Source organism: Takifugu flavidus, chromosome 3, assembly GCF_003711565.1.
Source record: "Takifugu flavidus isolate HTHZ2018 chromosome 3, ASM371156v2, whole genome shotgun sequence".
In the NCBI taxonomy this organism is placed as follows: Eukaryota; Metazoa; Chordata; class Actinopteri; order Tetraodontiformes; family Tetraodontidae; genus Takifugu; species Takifugu flavidus.
The window spans coordinates 2,357,859-2,371,535 of NC_079522.1; the positions used below are offsets into that span (position 1 = coordinate 2,357,859).

Sequence of the window (13,677 nt, forward strand, 5' to 3'; positions counted from 1 at the left end):
AGCGTTGGCGCTAACAGTGCTAAGTGAGTGCAGCCCGATGGGCTGACGGGAGACGCGGTTATTGTTCCGATCGCCTGCGGAGTTCCGTCCGTCCGTCCGACTCAGCACAAACGTCACGGACACGTTCCCATGACTCGGAGTCGAGGGGCTCCAGATGAGGCGTCATTGGAATTGAGTTACTTGACATCAGACACCTGCTCGCCGACGCGTGACAGCCGTTTTCAGACCTCATTGAGCGGCGGCCCTGCACCGCATCACCTCCTCCTCCTCCTCCTCCTCCTCCTCCTCCTCCTCCTCGCTCCTGCACTCCCATCCATGAATCATTAGCTCCCGGAGTCGCGGAGGGATGATCAGAGTTTTATGGCTCCCTGAAATCCCCCCAGTTGGGCCGACTATCTGCGAGGGAGCGGCTCGCTCAGCCAAGGTCGTCCGGCAGCCGGACGCACAAAGTCGAATTGATGGGCGAGATTTTCAGCGTCGTGCTAGAGAAATGTTCCCGCGATCTGTCGACCAACGTTAGCATTCGCGGCGCTCCGTGCTCAGTCCGAAACCTTCCGGACGCACTCGAACGTGGCGCGGACCCGCGCACGTTTACTCAGCCTGCGACTCCCGACGCCTCCGCACTCGTTTATCTCCCTACGTTAGCCGTCTGGCCGCAGCTGCTCAGCCCCCCCCCCCCCCCCCGACAGCTGTGCCGGGTCGGTGCAGTAGCTGCCTGGTCACAGCTGCTCAACGGGGGGTGTTAGCCCCGGACGTTAGCGTAGCTGCTCCCTGATTGACCGTCTTTGTCACCTTAACTGAACGAGCAGCTTTTAGAGGAGATGAATCAAATCGAGCCAACTTGAAGAACACCCCCCCCCCCCCAGCCACTGCCGGGGGGGGGGGGGCAACAGGGCTCCTCCCTCCCCCAGTTCGTTCTCACAGGCTAAAAACTACATCGACCAGAACGAGACAGGCGATCATAAATGCTCATGTGGAAAGTTTTGCTTTCCTTTCCCCCTTTTCTTCTGGTATTTTTGTGACCACGGAACTTTTTCCACAAAGTTCGGAGTCACTAGATCACCTTACAACCCCCCCCCCCCCGAATCCGCCTCCGGCTGCCGACGAGGTGAAAGATGTGACACAGGCCGGAGCAGAAAATGGCTGATTTGGCTGCTCAACAGATGGCAGCAGCCTCTGAACCAGTCTGCCTCTGCCCCCCCCCCAACATTACACAACACTGCCCCCTTCACAAAACACAAAGGAAAAATCCCATCACAGGGCCCCGGACGCCAAATTGGGTCTTCCTGCACCCGTTTCCAAGAGAGACCTGTGAAACATTATTCTAGCAAATGGCGTGACGGCTCCGTTTGGTTTGCTGCTTTATTGTTGTTGTCTTTTACCTCCTGCCTTTGTGCCCCCCCCCAAACACACACACACACACACACACACACACACACTTGAAATGCTGTGAAAATAATTTGTGCGGCAAATTGAGCTTGGCGATAGCTTGAAAGAAGGACGTAATTGTCCCCAGTGAGCGAAGGGGAAAGAGTGCAGCCACCAAGAAATGCTCATGCAGATCTGCTGCCTGCACATGCTAGCAGGATGCTAGCAGGATGCTAACGGCTCGGGTGGGTTTCCTCCGCTCTGGGCGCCGCCTGCCGCCGCGGCCCACCGTGCCCCCCCCCCTCCGGGCCTAATAGCATTTTAATTGATCCCTCCCTTCGCCGGTGACGGCGTCCCGGCCTGATTCTCTTTAACGCGTCAAACGAGTATCGACGGATCTCCTCCAGCCTCTCCGAGCATTAAGACGTTAACACGCCGCCCTCGTCGCCGCCCCCATCTGTGCACGCGAGCGTGCGCATAACATCGAATCCTTTTGATCCCGCAATCAGCGCCGAACCACACGGGGGCCGAGGCGGCAAATTGTGTATTGACGCGACACTTTTTAAGTCGTCACGAGGACGAGGGGAGGGGGAACGCCAAGATGGCCGCCTTTTTACGCCCCTACCTGATTGGACGGGAGGCAGAACGGTGGTGGCCGTATCCCTGTGTCGGAACACAACGGAACACCTGCCTGAGCCGACGCCCCTCCGACCCGGATCACCTTGTAACGAGTCCGAGACGCCAACGACTCGCTAATCCTCTGATGGCGTGGCGGTGTAATATGTGTGTTTTATGCATGCGTGACCTAATGCGAATTATTGTAAAGCAGCGCCGCATTTGCATATGAGCTCCTGGGCTCTTCTGAAATTACCATTTTTACAACAGCTCAAATTAAATCCCTCTGCTTAATTTGCCTGCATGCTAATTTGATTTAAATTAAGACTATTCCCTTTCATACTCGCACGCGGCGCTAGCCTGCAAACACGCCCGTTTGCTAACTCGCCTGCACGCACAAGCCGAGCGGCCGCTCACGTGCCTCCGAGAGCGCTGTGCTCCGGCGCCCGTGATTGGCCGCCGCCGCCGCCTCGTTCATCATGCTGCCGGACGCCGCTGGAGTGGAAATCTCATTGTCGGCTCCACTCGTTCACTTCCAAACGCGCGGTTCCTCTTTCATAGCGACCGGGAAGAGGAGGGAGCGCACGTTCACGCTCGACAGAGATGTGCGGCGAACACCTTGGCGCCGGTTGCCAGCGCTTAATTACCGTCTCGCTACTTGGATGAAGACCTTGTGACAGGACGCGGGGCGCCAGATAAAAACAATGTTATCGGCGCCGTGCAAGATGGCGGGTTTTTTCCTTTCTTGTTCTTTTTTATTTTTTTTTTTTTTTCGCTCGCAGGTCGAACGACCGCGGCTCATTTTCTCCGGCTGAAATTGTTCGCACAACTCAGTGTCAACACCGTACATGCAATTAGCTTTAAAGGCGCCGTCAGGCCCATTATTAACTCCTTGAATGTGCATTTCTGCCGCCACGACGCCCGGGCGTGTTATTTGAGGCCATTAGCCTCGTCGGAGCGTCGCAGCACTTAGACCGAAGAATCGCACAAAAGCTGAGCAATTTTCGCTGCACTCCCCACCCGCCCACTCCCGGGGAAAAAGCACGCTGGCCCAGATGCAGGTAATTAATGGGTGCCCCCCCCTTCTCCCAACGCTGTATCTAAGTGCACTTACTTCTGCGAGGCACATTGAGTTGAAAATGGAGGGGCAATTTAGCCGCGCGGTCCAATCTGGGCGTCGGAGCCGCAATATTGACAAAACAAAGGCCCCAAAATCAAAATTGCAAATGGTTTGAAGTCGCCATGAAGGGGCTGGCAGAGCCCCGCCGCTCCGGCATTTAAACACCGGGAAGCGACGCCAGCCGGCCCGGCTTTAATCTGCCGGGCTTCCGCGAGCGTTAAAGCCGGCCTGCCCTGTCCCCCCGGGGGGCCCGGGACCAGCAGGTGTGGACCGCAGTCGTGGTCGGACCTCCTGGCCACCGGCGTCCCCTGCTCCCTGACTCTGGTCCCGCTCCGGGCACGGATCCCTCCCTGGACGTGCACGCAGCGTCCATCGGAGGTACGGCAGCGGCCCGTTTCCTCTCCCCCGGTGCCATATTCCACGGCCTTCATCGGGATCTCCTGGATTAATCAATGACCCTCATCCTCTTCATCCTCTTCATCACCTTCGTCACGATGGAGATTTCCGGTTAAGCGAAGGTAATCGGGGGCGTGCTGGACATCTCCCCGTCTTCTTCGGGCTTTTTCCTCAGTTCTCTCCCGTTCGATCCGGGAGAATCCCGCAGCCCTCCGTTAATCCACTCATCTCTGGATTTATCGCACGAGGAAGCTCATACGGACGGATGTGGGAGAAGATGTCAGGATTTATGCCAACACGGATACTTTAAGAACCCCTTCCATGTAAGAATGGCCCTGTCCTCGGATCCCTCAGTGGCGGGGGGGTCCGAGAATTCCTCTCCTTTGTCCACTGAGGTTTCCACAGAAACGGCGATTTTGCCCATTAAGTCCCAGGAGGAAAGTGGTATTGATCCATTTGGCCAAATTGTAGCATCTTCAGCAGATCTGACTCAGTAGCACTCAGCGCTGCGGTAACGACTAAATAAAAGGCGTCAATAAACACGGAGGCTACGGAGGGGTCGAGTAAAGCGGCGTGTAAACATGGACCACATGATCCGGGATTCCCGCTGGGCGGTGAAATATCAGATTAACCAGGGAAAACACTGACAAGCTTCCGCACACTAGCATAGTCGCGCTCATACGCTAAAGTATCCCCCTAAAGATCTGCACCCTATCAAAGCTCTGTTAGCATCTGGAGTGGCTAGGTGCACAGCTAACGTTAGCGAAACAGCCCCTGTGGAGCCTTCGAGGGTTCCAGGGTGGATTGTGGAACCGGGATTCTGCGCTCCCATGAAACATTCCAAACACCCCTGTGGCGGTGTTTAGCATTAGCAGCTATCTGCTGCTATCTGGAGAGCATGTGGGCACCTAATGGAACCATGATGACCAACATCTCGTCTGCAATCATCTGCTTTTACTCCCTATTACTGTCAACAAGCAGCGGATCAGGAGCTCTGGAAAACCCTCCCGCTAAAAATAAACCCAGGTGACGCCTGTCTCGCTGACGGGCCGCAGGAAAAGGACGCGTTTCTTCACGGAACGCGCTGGTCTTGGAGGAAATGCACTTTAATAAACAAAATCAAGCCCGGCAGCACCGCGGGCCGCTCTTATCTGGAGATGCTGCTATCTGCTGGGAGACAGTCACTTTTGTTTCTCCACGCCTCCCAGTGCGGCGCCTTTGAAATCCGCACGGGTCCGTCGTGGCGCCTTCATCTCGTTCCACCGGCGTCACAGCAGCCGAGCGGCGGCGGAGTATCGACAGGAAGTGAGTGAAGACGGGAAAAACTCTTTTTTTCTGCATTTCTCAGGGCGACTTTCTCCTTTTGTTGAGGTTTGAGGGCAAACAGGAAGTCAGAGGCGCGCGCAGAAGACGCTAGCGGCGGCTAACCCAGGCAGGCTCCGCCCAACCAGTAACAAATAACAATAATAATAATCGCAATAACAAACGCCCTAACATTTGGCTTCATCGATTCGCTCCCGTTTGTGGCGACGCTCCGATAATTACAGGCCTCGGCTTTCTAACGGGTATTCCCGACAGGGTCTCTTTTATCGGTTGTCCGGCTAATTAGCATAGCATGCGGTGCGATGCTATGCTAATATCTGGAGGAGAGGTGTTTGGACAAACAGCACTGCAAGCAGGGCTAAAAATACAGCGGGAGGAGAAGGTGGCACCGGCACGGCGCCATGTCACCGCTTCCACTTCCTCGCCGCCATCTGTGAGTGTTCTTCCTCTGGCGTCCTCGCAAACGTTCCCGTTTGCTCCGTTTCCTTCGGTTATTTTCCGGGGCCTCTCTCATGAGGGTGGGCGCTGCCGACGCTGCCCCCTGCTGGGCAGGGGCAGTTAAAAGGACGGAAGATGAGGAATGTCGCAGGCGCGGACCAGAATGCCGAGATGCTCTAATGGCTTCCCAGCGAGGGAAGGGGAGGAGGGCACTCCTGGAGACGGAGCGGTGACGGATCGATCCGGGACGGCCGTAAAGGACTAAAGGCAAACAAAAAAAAATCTGAAGGGAAACAAAAATGGCCCCAAAACCGGATCTAATTCATCTGGACCCGACGCCCCTCCTGACAGATTCAGTGTCGAGGAAGACGGAAAATTGTTTTTTCCCCTTCCCCTCTTTTCATTCCGAGTATTCCGCTTCCTGCCCGGGCAGAAAAGGCGCTGGGATGTATGGGGCCTGACAAAGCCGCCGCACCGGTGGGATGATTAATGGGGGCCGACTGGCGGGAGACGCCGCAGAGCGAGACCGGCGCTCCGAAAGGACAGCGAGGAGATCTGTGCTGTAAACACCACATTACACAAACGCCGTCCGGACTCCCGCTCCGCTCCCGCTCCGTCCTCCCGCTCCACATCAGGCGACATCAGGGTTTAAACTAGAGGGTCGGCTAACATTAGCATTAGCATTGATGTCGCGCCATCTGTTCCATGAAAGTTCTCCTCGTGCGCGGAGCCGATGCTAATGCGAGCGCGGTAACTCTGTTAATATAGATAATATTTGCTTGGATTAGATTAACTGCCACACTTACTGATTAGCAATAGAGGCTAACCTGGGGGGGGGGGGTGCAGGGGGATTTCAGCGTTAGCTGGATTAGCTGCCGTGGCGCCTTTTTGACCGTCCAACCACTCAAGGGTTGCAGGCGATTGCTGGTCTTTAGAAACCCCCCTTTTTTCCCTCCAGACGAGATAAAAAATTCCTCATTATTGGAAAAAAAGGATCCTTATAAAGATCCTCATGAAGAAGCTCGGAACATTTAGCTCCTGGTGTGTCTCAGGCGGAGCATCGGGGCTTCGTCCAGCCCAAACGCCACCGCGGCGGCGGTGCGCTCCGCTTCCCCAACCGAGCTCGCGTCCATCGCCTCCAACGCTAACTCTTCTGAGGCCCTTTTTAGCTAATCGCTAATCACGGGAGACTCCGGATTCCTCCAGAAACACGAGATGTTTTCGGAGCAGCAGCGTGAAACCACGTTGGAAACATGTAGCTGCGGAGAGGCTGGCGGCGCCCTCGCCGTCTCCCGGGGAACCGCCTCCATGCCGGCACATCCCAGCCTTTAGCGACGTCCCCGGAGGGCTGCCGTCGTGGCTCCAGTGCTCCTACAGGGCGGCGCTGTGCCGCTTGCCCACGTCTGACCCCGATACCGGAACGTCTCCTTTGGGTCCCATCTGGAGCTCTTCAAAGGAACCGCCCGGACACGCCGGCTCAGCCGGTCCCTTCAGGGGTTCACGGTTGATACCGGGCGGTTCTTCAGCGGAAGACGTTATTTCCATGTGGAGCTAGCAGGAACGCGGCTAACGATAAGGCGAGGTTGGGACACGGACGCACTCCTCACTTGGATTCTGAGCAGGAAAGAGTTTGAGGGGAAAATGGGAATCAGGAGGTCCGGGTTTCCCGTTTGGCCGCCGCAACCAGGAGATCTGGGACATCTGCCGGCGATGGCGGCGTTTTCTCGGGACAGTTCCCTCCCTTTAAATACGTCAGCCGGGAATCTTGGAATGTTTTGCAGAACGCCGCGAGCTTTTTCCGCTGAGTTCCTAGACAATCCTGTCACGTTTATGGTGGAAAAGTCGGGCGGCGCCGCACCGACCGCATCGGCGCCCGCCGGCGCGTCCTTTATCAATGGGACGTAAAGCGTCCGTCATGTGTCGGAATGGCGTGGAATGGCTCGGAATGCCCTGGCCTCGTTATCTCCACGTCGGTCAGCGAACCCACACGCCGTTTTCAACAGCTTTTCAAGTTTTTCCGCGTGATAACCGTCGGCCATTTTGGGGCGGCGGCGCCGTTTAATGAACAGCGGCTCCGACCAGCAGCTTCCTGTGTCGGCGGCCTCAGCCGTCCTATCAGATAATTACCTTTGGCAAATAGACCAAACAGAGCAAACCCGCACAATTAGAATTACTTATCTCCTCGCTCTCCGGCAGACCGGGGGGGGGGGGGACAAACAAGACAAACAAATGGAAATTTTCCCGCTCGTACGGGAAACGTGAGGATTTGCGCAAATTGCACACGAGTGATGAAAGAAAAAAAGATGGGGGGGGGATCTGTTGGACACCGAGTCTTCGGGGGGGGGGGTCGAGAGCTCGGCGGCGCCCCCTTCCTGGTCGGTAATATTTCATCTTTGCTGGTTTGAGAGTTCAACGATCGGAGCCTGAAATGTGAGGGGCCGCTTTTATTAGGTGTCGGCGTGGATCCCTCCTCCGGGGGGGGGGGAGAGTGGGGGGGGGGGGGGAGTGGGGTGGGGGGGGTGGGGGGGGGGGGAGGGGTGGGGGGGGTGGGGGGGGGGGTGGGGGGGGCGTTGTAAAAGGTTTCTACCTTCATGAATCTGCTCATCATTAAATAATGTAGCTCTCAGCTTCCAACTCTGCTGAGGAACAAGTTCTGCTCCATAAATAAACCCTCATATTTATTTAATACACACTTCCAGAACCCCCCCCCCCAGACACACACACACTTTATCAATGTGGCCCAGGAGCCCCCCCCCCCCCCATCCTGAGTAGACCTGTCAGCAACATCAGGCAGTCTTTCTGAAGTTGCTGCCGTTGCCACCGAGGCTCGTGCACGTTTGCGGGGTGCACGTTTCACCACCCTAAAACGCGTCGCTACCTGCACGTCAGGCTAGCTCCACTAGCGTAGCTCCGCTAGCGTAGCACCGCCGCGCGCTCCCGGGTCTCTCCATCCCCAGTTTTGCTGAGCCGGCACACTCTGGGCGAGGCGGCGGCGGCGGCGGCGTTCTGAACGCCATCATGGGTGACGAGCGGTGCGACATTGACGGAGGAACCTCTGCAGCAAATTAACGAACTGGTCCCGATCCAGTAATTAAGCATCGCTCCGTTGTCGGATCCGTTTTCAAGTCATCTCTAATTGCAATAAGAATTCCAGTTTCCATTTAAGGCCGGATTACCGACGGGCGCCGCTCCTAATTAAGCTCCGTTTCCTTCCTGTTTTTCCTTTTGTGCGACGCACAATGTCGAGTTTGTTTCCTCGACGCGACAAAAGGCTCCTTTTTTATCGTATCGGTGCAGAGAGGCGCCGCGTTCCTGCCATTGATGAGGATGTGTGTTTATCATTACAAAAGTGTTAGCATTTTAGCACAGACGGGTAATTACAGCCCCCCCCACCTCACTTCCTGTAGCAGCTCCTCATTAACTGGCGTTTTGACTCCGCACGTCCGAGACGTGGCGGCGTGCAGCCCCGCCTCCGCCGGCGACTTGGACGGCTCGGAGAGGAAACGGCGCCTTTCATGCAAATGAAATTGAAAACGTCAGTCAGAGCAATTGTGAAAATCAAGCCGCCGTCGTAGCGCGATGCTAACGGCCTTTAATGGCGCTTCGCTCTTTGAGTCGCTCTTTGCTTTGCTTAGCTTTGGCAGACGTAGGGGGGGGGACCAGCAGGAACCAAGGACAACAGCAACACCTAAGCTAAGCGGTGGGTCAACAGGTGGCTAGCCAGGATGCTAATTCACGCAGGTTTGGTGTAAACTGGACGGAGGTTCTCCTGAGGTCCCCCATCAGAACGTGGCTCCACCGGAGGCCTTCACGGACCTTCAGCTAGCGAGCGCTAACACGCTCTCATCTTTCCACCTAATTAGCTCGATGCGCCGCGGCTTTTGTGCCGTCTTGATTTTCCAAACAGGCTAACGGAGGAATCGACGCGCGCTTGCAGAGAGATTCCTTTGTGTTGCAGGAGACGACGGCGTTTGTCCGTTAAGCCTCCCTCCGCCGCCAGCGCCGCCCCGGCTCAGCCCGACAAAATGGACGTTTGTCAGCTGGCGGCGGCGGCGGCGGCGGGGGTATGAAAGCGTTATCAGCAGCCACGTCTCCGAAAACACCATTACCTCCACGTCACGCCTCAATCGCTCCCCATTATGCGGCGGCGTTCCTTCGCCCGCTCCCTGATCTCCTGTACGCGTCCTCGCAGGGTGCAGCCGTAATGGACGGCCTCCCCGAGTGAAAATAGCCGCGCTAGCATATCAATTACCCATCAGCCCCTCCTGGACGGGCGCCAACGGGACGCCACGCCTCTGCCGTGCAAATGCAGATATAATGGCGCTTCTGGCGGCGTGCAAATTACACCGTGTCGAGTTCGCCGTCCACCCATCGGACGGAGCCCGGGATTCTGACAGGAGCGCGAGCGTGAGCGCGCGCACGTGCGCGAGACGCAGCCATCAGGTGATTTTCCTGACTCCTTTGCCCTGCGGGTGCTCTGCTTCCCACAGGTTAATTCGCCCCCCCCACCACACACACACATCCTGCTGAGTGTGTGTGTGTGTGTGTGTGTGTGTGTGTGTGTGTGTGCGCGCGCACCTTTTGGGGGATTCTGGGACGGGGTGTCCCCGAGTTAGCAATCCGACATCATCGCTACTGGAAATTAGCTTTGATGGCGCCGATAAAAGCCGGACAGAATCAAACAATTAGCGCGTGATCACAGGGGAGGCGGCTTGCTTTGATCCCTGCCTTTGACCGCCGAAGACTCTTTGATTTTCCAGTACTTGTGATGTAGCGTTAGCTCGCGAGCATCGACAGGCCGTCACAAGAACAAGAGATTCAATGGAACTGAAGGAAAAAGTGAAAATAATCACGAGCTAAACGGATGCGTCCATGTTAGCGTCCGGGCGGAGCCGCTCTGCTCCTCGCTCGCCTCCACGCCACCACATTGTGGGTTGGACCAGCAGCCGTTGGGGAGATTAGCATCGTCGCTACTGACCTCGGGGACGAGGGACTATTTAAAGGGACGTCCAGATCGGCGTCTGATGAGATGAAGCTCGTCCAGCGCTTGCATGCCTCGTTAGTGCATCCGTAGCTAGCACGCGGCGCTACAATACCGCCAGATTTGCTTTGATTTTTCCGCCTTTGTTCTCTGACACAAACGCTGCTCGTTCAGGAAACACAACACATTCAGGATTGTGGGTCGCTTCTCCGTTAGCGCTCGCCGAGTGTGGAATAATCCGTCCGCGCTCATTAGCATGCTTGCTAACCGTCTCTGCCTCCTGTCTCCACAGCGCCGCCAAAGTTTTTACGAACCCCCAACGACCAAACAGGCGTGCAGGGAGGGGTGGCGTCCTTCGTCTGCCAGGCGACCGGCGATCCGAGGCCGAAGATCGTGTGGAACAAGAAGGGGAAGAAAGTCAGCAACCAGAGATTTGAGGTATTAGGTCTATTGTTCTGATGTAAAATGCTCGACTAAGCTGGAATGTTTCACCGCTTCTGGCTCCGCTAGCGCAGAATCCATTTGGCCACACCCCCGCACGCTCGCTGCCCCCTCCCCCCACCCACCCACCCGCCACCACGCGTTAGCAAGCGCTAGCGAATCACGAGATCTGGGGAAACACGTTGAACGACACGAAAGACAAGGAAATGGTCCGACCCAGATGCGCACGTCACCGCCAGGAACCATTCGTGCACGTTGCCTTGTGACATCATCATCTCAAGGCATGTCCGCGATGCTTCTTTGAACTCTGGAAAGCTTTGATCTACTCGACGCCCATCAGAAACACCGGTACGATTTCCAGCGGAGATGCGTCCCCGGACCTGCTGACATCGCGTCTTATCAGAGTTCACGCTGCGCTAAATGCTAACACCCCACCCATTTTCATCCCTAAACCAGCATCACCAGCTGCTAGCTTGAACCGCACTGCTTGGCTGGCGCACGCGCGCTGCTAATTTTTGCATCTTCAACTTTAAAAATGTGCAGTTTGTACGAGTGTGTGTGCTGGTGCGAGTGTGAGACGCTAATGTTTTAGCCTTTCGTTTACCGACGTCTACCTCAGTGCTAAAGAGAGATTGAATTAAGGCTAAGAATCAGTGAGTATACGACACCTAGCATGCAACAACAAAAACCAAAAGAAGAAAAGCTGCAGAAGCCAAACAAACACCTGTCTGTCAGCGTCCTGTGTCGGTCCTGTCCTTCGTGAGACACTTTTGACTGTCTGTTTCTCATTTACGTCCCGTCCCCACTCTCAGACGTTAGCCGCAGTCAAGACTTGCTAATTTTCTTCCAATTGAAACGAGCAGCGCTCATTTCCTGTGTCCACTCTTCGTGTTTTGACGTGTTTTTGACGTGTTTTTGACGTGTTTTGTGGGCGGCTCCCTCGCTGTGAACCAAAAAAAATCTCCTTTAACATTATCCTGTCTCTCGCACCTGCAGGTGATAGAGTTCGACGACGGCTCCGGTTCGGTGCTCAGAATCCAGCCGTTGCGCACGCCGCGAGACGAAGCCATATACGAGTGCGTCGCCTCCAACAGTGTTGGGGAGACGAGCGCCACCACCAGACTCACTGTTTTACGTGGTAGGTCCGCCCACAGAACGTTCATAGAAAAATTGGCCAAACTAGCGCCTCGGATTAGCGCAGGTAAGTTCTTTTTCACTGCATTGTCCCATTTTTGTTTTCACGCCAAATTAGCCCCTCACGCTGCTTCCTCTTGCCTGATAAGAATTAGCCTATTAGCCATTTAGCCCACTAAGATTCTCTTTCTAAGAGACTCGTAATTAAGACGCCACTTAAATTATGCAAATGGCCGTCCGGCGCTAGCCTGCAGTGGTTTGATGCTCAGCAGGAATTTTTAAATCATTCCGGTCATTTTTTTTCTTCATCTCAACGCCGATACTCGACGGCAGCGAGGGTCCGTGACCACCGCCAACACCGCGGCTAACAGATCCGGCAGCAGGGGTCGACTCTTGGTCCCTAGCTAACACAACTCTGACAATGCACGGCTCAAACGTTATCCCGATGACACAAAACCTCCCATTCAGAGGCAAATACGCGGCGGCGAGGAGCACGGAAGGCTGCCGATTATCCAAGACGGGACTTGTTTGGCTGTTAAATGAGGAATACAGTTTTCCAGGGAGGGGAAAAAGAAAAGCCCGGACCGGCTGAATGGGGAGCGCTCCATCATGGACCACAATTACACAACATCGCAAATGAGTTTCTAGTGAAAGGGCTTCCATCCTGAAGGAAAACACACACACACTCACACACACACACACACACACACACACTCACACACACACACACACACACACACACACACCAGCTCCTTATCTCCACCGAGACAACAAAGGACCTTTTGCAGGCTCTCTAGAGGCCGAATGAATGGGAAAGGTGGTGCGTTCACATGCAGCGCTGCCCTGTTTGCCCTGCTCTGTGTGTGTGTGTGTGTGTGTGTGTGTGTTGTGTGTGTGTGTGTTGTGTGTGTGTGTGTGTGGTGTGTGTGTGTGTGTGCGCGCGCGTGTGTAAAACTCAGCTGACAGAAGGTTGCAGCAGCTCGTCCCGGCTGCGTGGCCTAGCATTAGCATCTTTATGACCATTTCGCTGCGTTCCCCCCCCCACTTCCATCGGCGTGCAGAAGGGAAGCGGTTCCGTGTCACTTCCTGTCGCCTCTCAGCTTTGTAAGTAATTGACGGGACACTTTTGGGTCCGACGGTGTTGGTCCGGATGGATTTATTTCCCCACAAACAGACGGGACTTTCATTTCGCTGAGAGCCGCCGTCACGCGCGCTTTAATGTATCGTTGCGTCCATTAGCAGCAATTAGCCGAACGTGGCGACGCGATTGTTGACGCCACGACAACGCTGATTTCTGACCTGAGCCGCTTCTGACTGTTAATTTCAGCAATTTAAAAAAAAAAAGAAAAAAGGAATCGTTTGAGACGTCGGCCGGCTCCGCACGTTCGCTAGCAACAACTGAGTTAAGCTAGTTAGTGAAAGCTCGTCAACACAAGGTCGCCTCAAGGGCAACATTTATTATTTAGAGCAGCTGAAAGCTTCCAAAATGATTCCATATAGTCGCTAACACACGTTATCTAAGGTTTCCCGAAGCCGCTTGGCTCCTTTAAGTGCAGAAAAACTGATCCGGAGCACAAAGATGGAGATAAGTAGCCCAGGAGAACCGATAGTCCGCTATTCCGGATCCCCCGAAAGTGACTCCTTGACTCCATTTGGGCAGAAACGGCAGCTGAGCATCTGTTGAGGGAATCTCGCCGCAGGGCCGACGCCTCATTCCATGAAGGAAGAGCACGAGGAGAGAGGATTCAAAGTGACAAATCCAAAGTAGCGCGAGGATATTAGCATTCCGTTTGGCCTCCGACCTGATGGGAGCAGCCATTAGTCAAGAACTTCCAGGCTCGGGGAAGACATTTGCATAAAA

General features: G+C 55.2%; 1 protein-coding gene across 50 annotated transcripts in view; it reads left to right on the plus strand.

Moving 5' to 3' along the window:
- LOC130522885 (receptor-type tyrosine-protein phosphatase delta) overlaps positions 1 to 13,677 on the plus strand; it is a 185,191-nt gene that overhangs the window by 131,079 nt on the left and 40,435 nt on the right. For 33 of the 50 annotated variants that reach the window (XM_057027698.1, XM_057027714.1, XM_057027692.1 and 30 more), the window contains exons 11-12: positions 10,534 to 10,679; positions 11,679 to 11,820. In XM_057027698.1, the coding sequence (XP_056883678.1) occupies positions 10,534 to 10,679; positions 11,679 to 11,820 (288 nt within the window). Of the gene's footprint in view, positions 1 to 10,533; positions 10,683 to 11,678; positions 11,821 to 13,677 lie in introns of all 50 variants that reach the window. The other 17 variants (XM_057027696.1, XM_057027713.1, XM_057027703.1 and 14 more) reach the window with 1 other exon arrangement.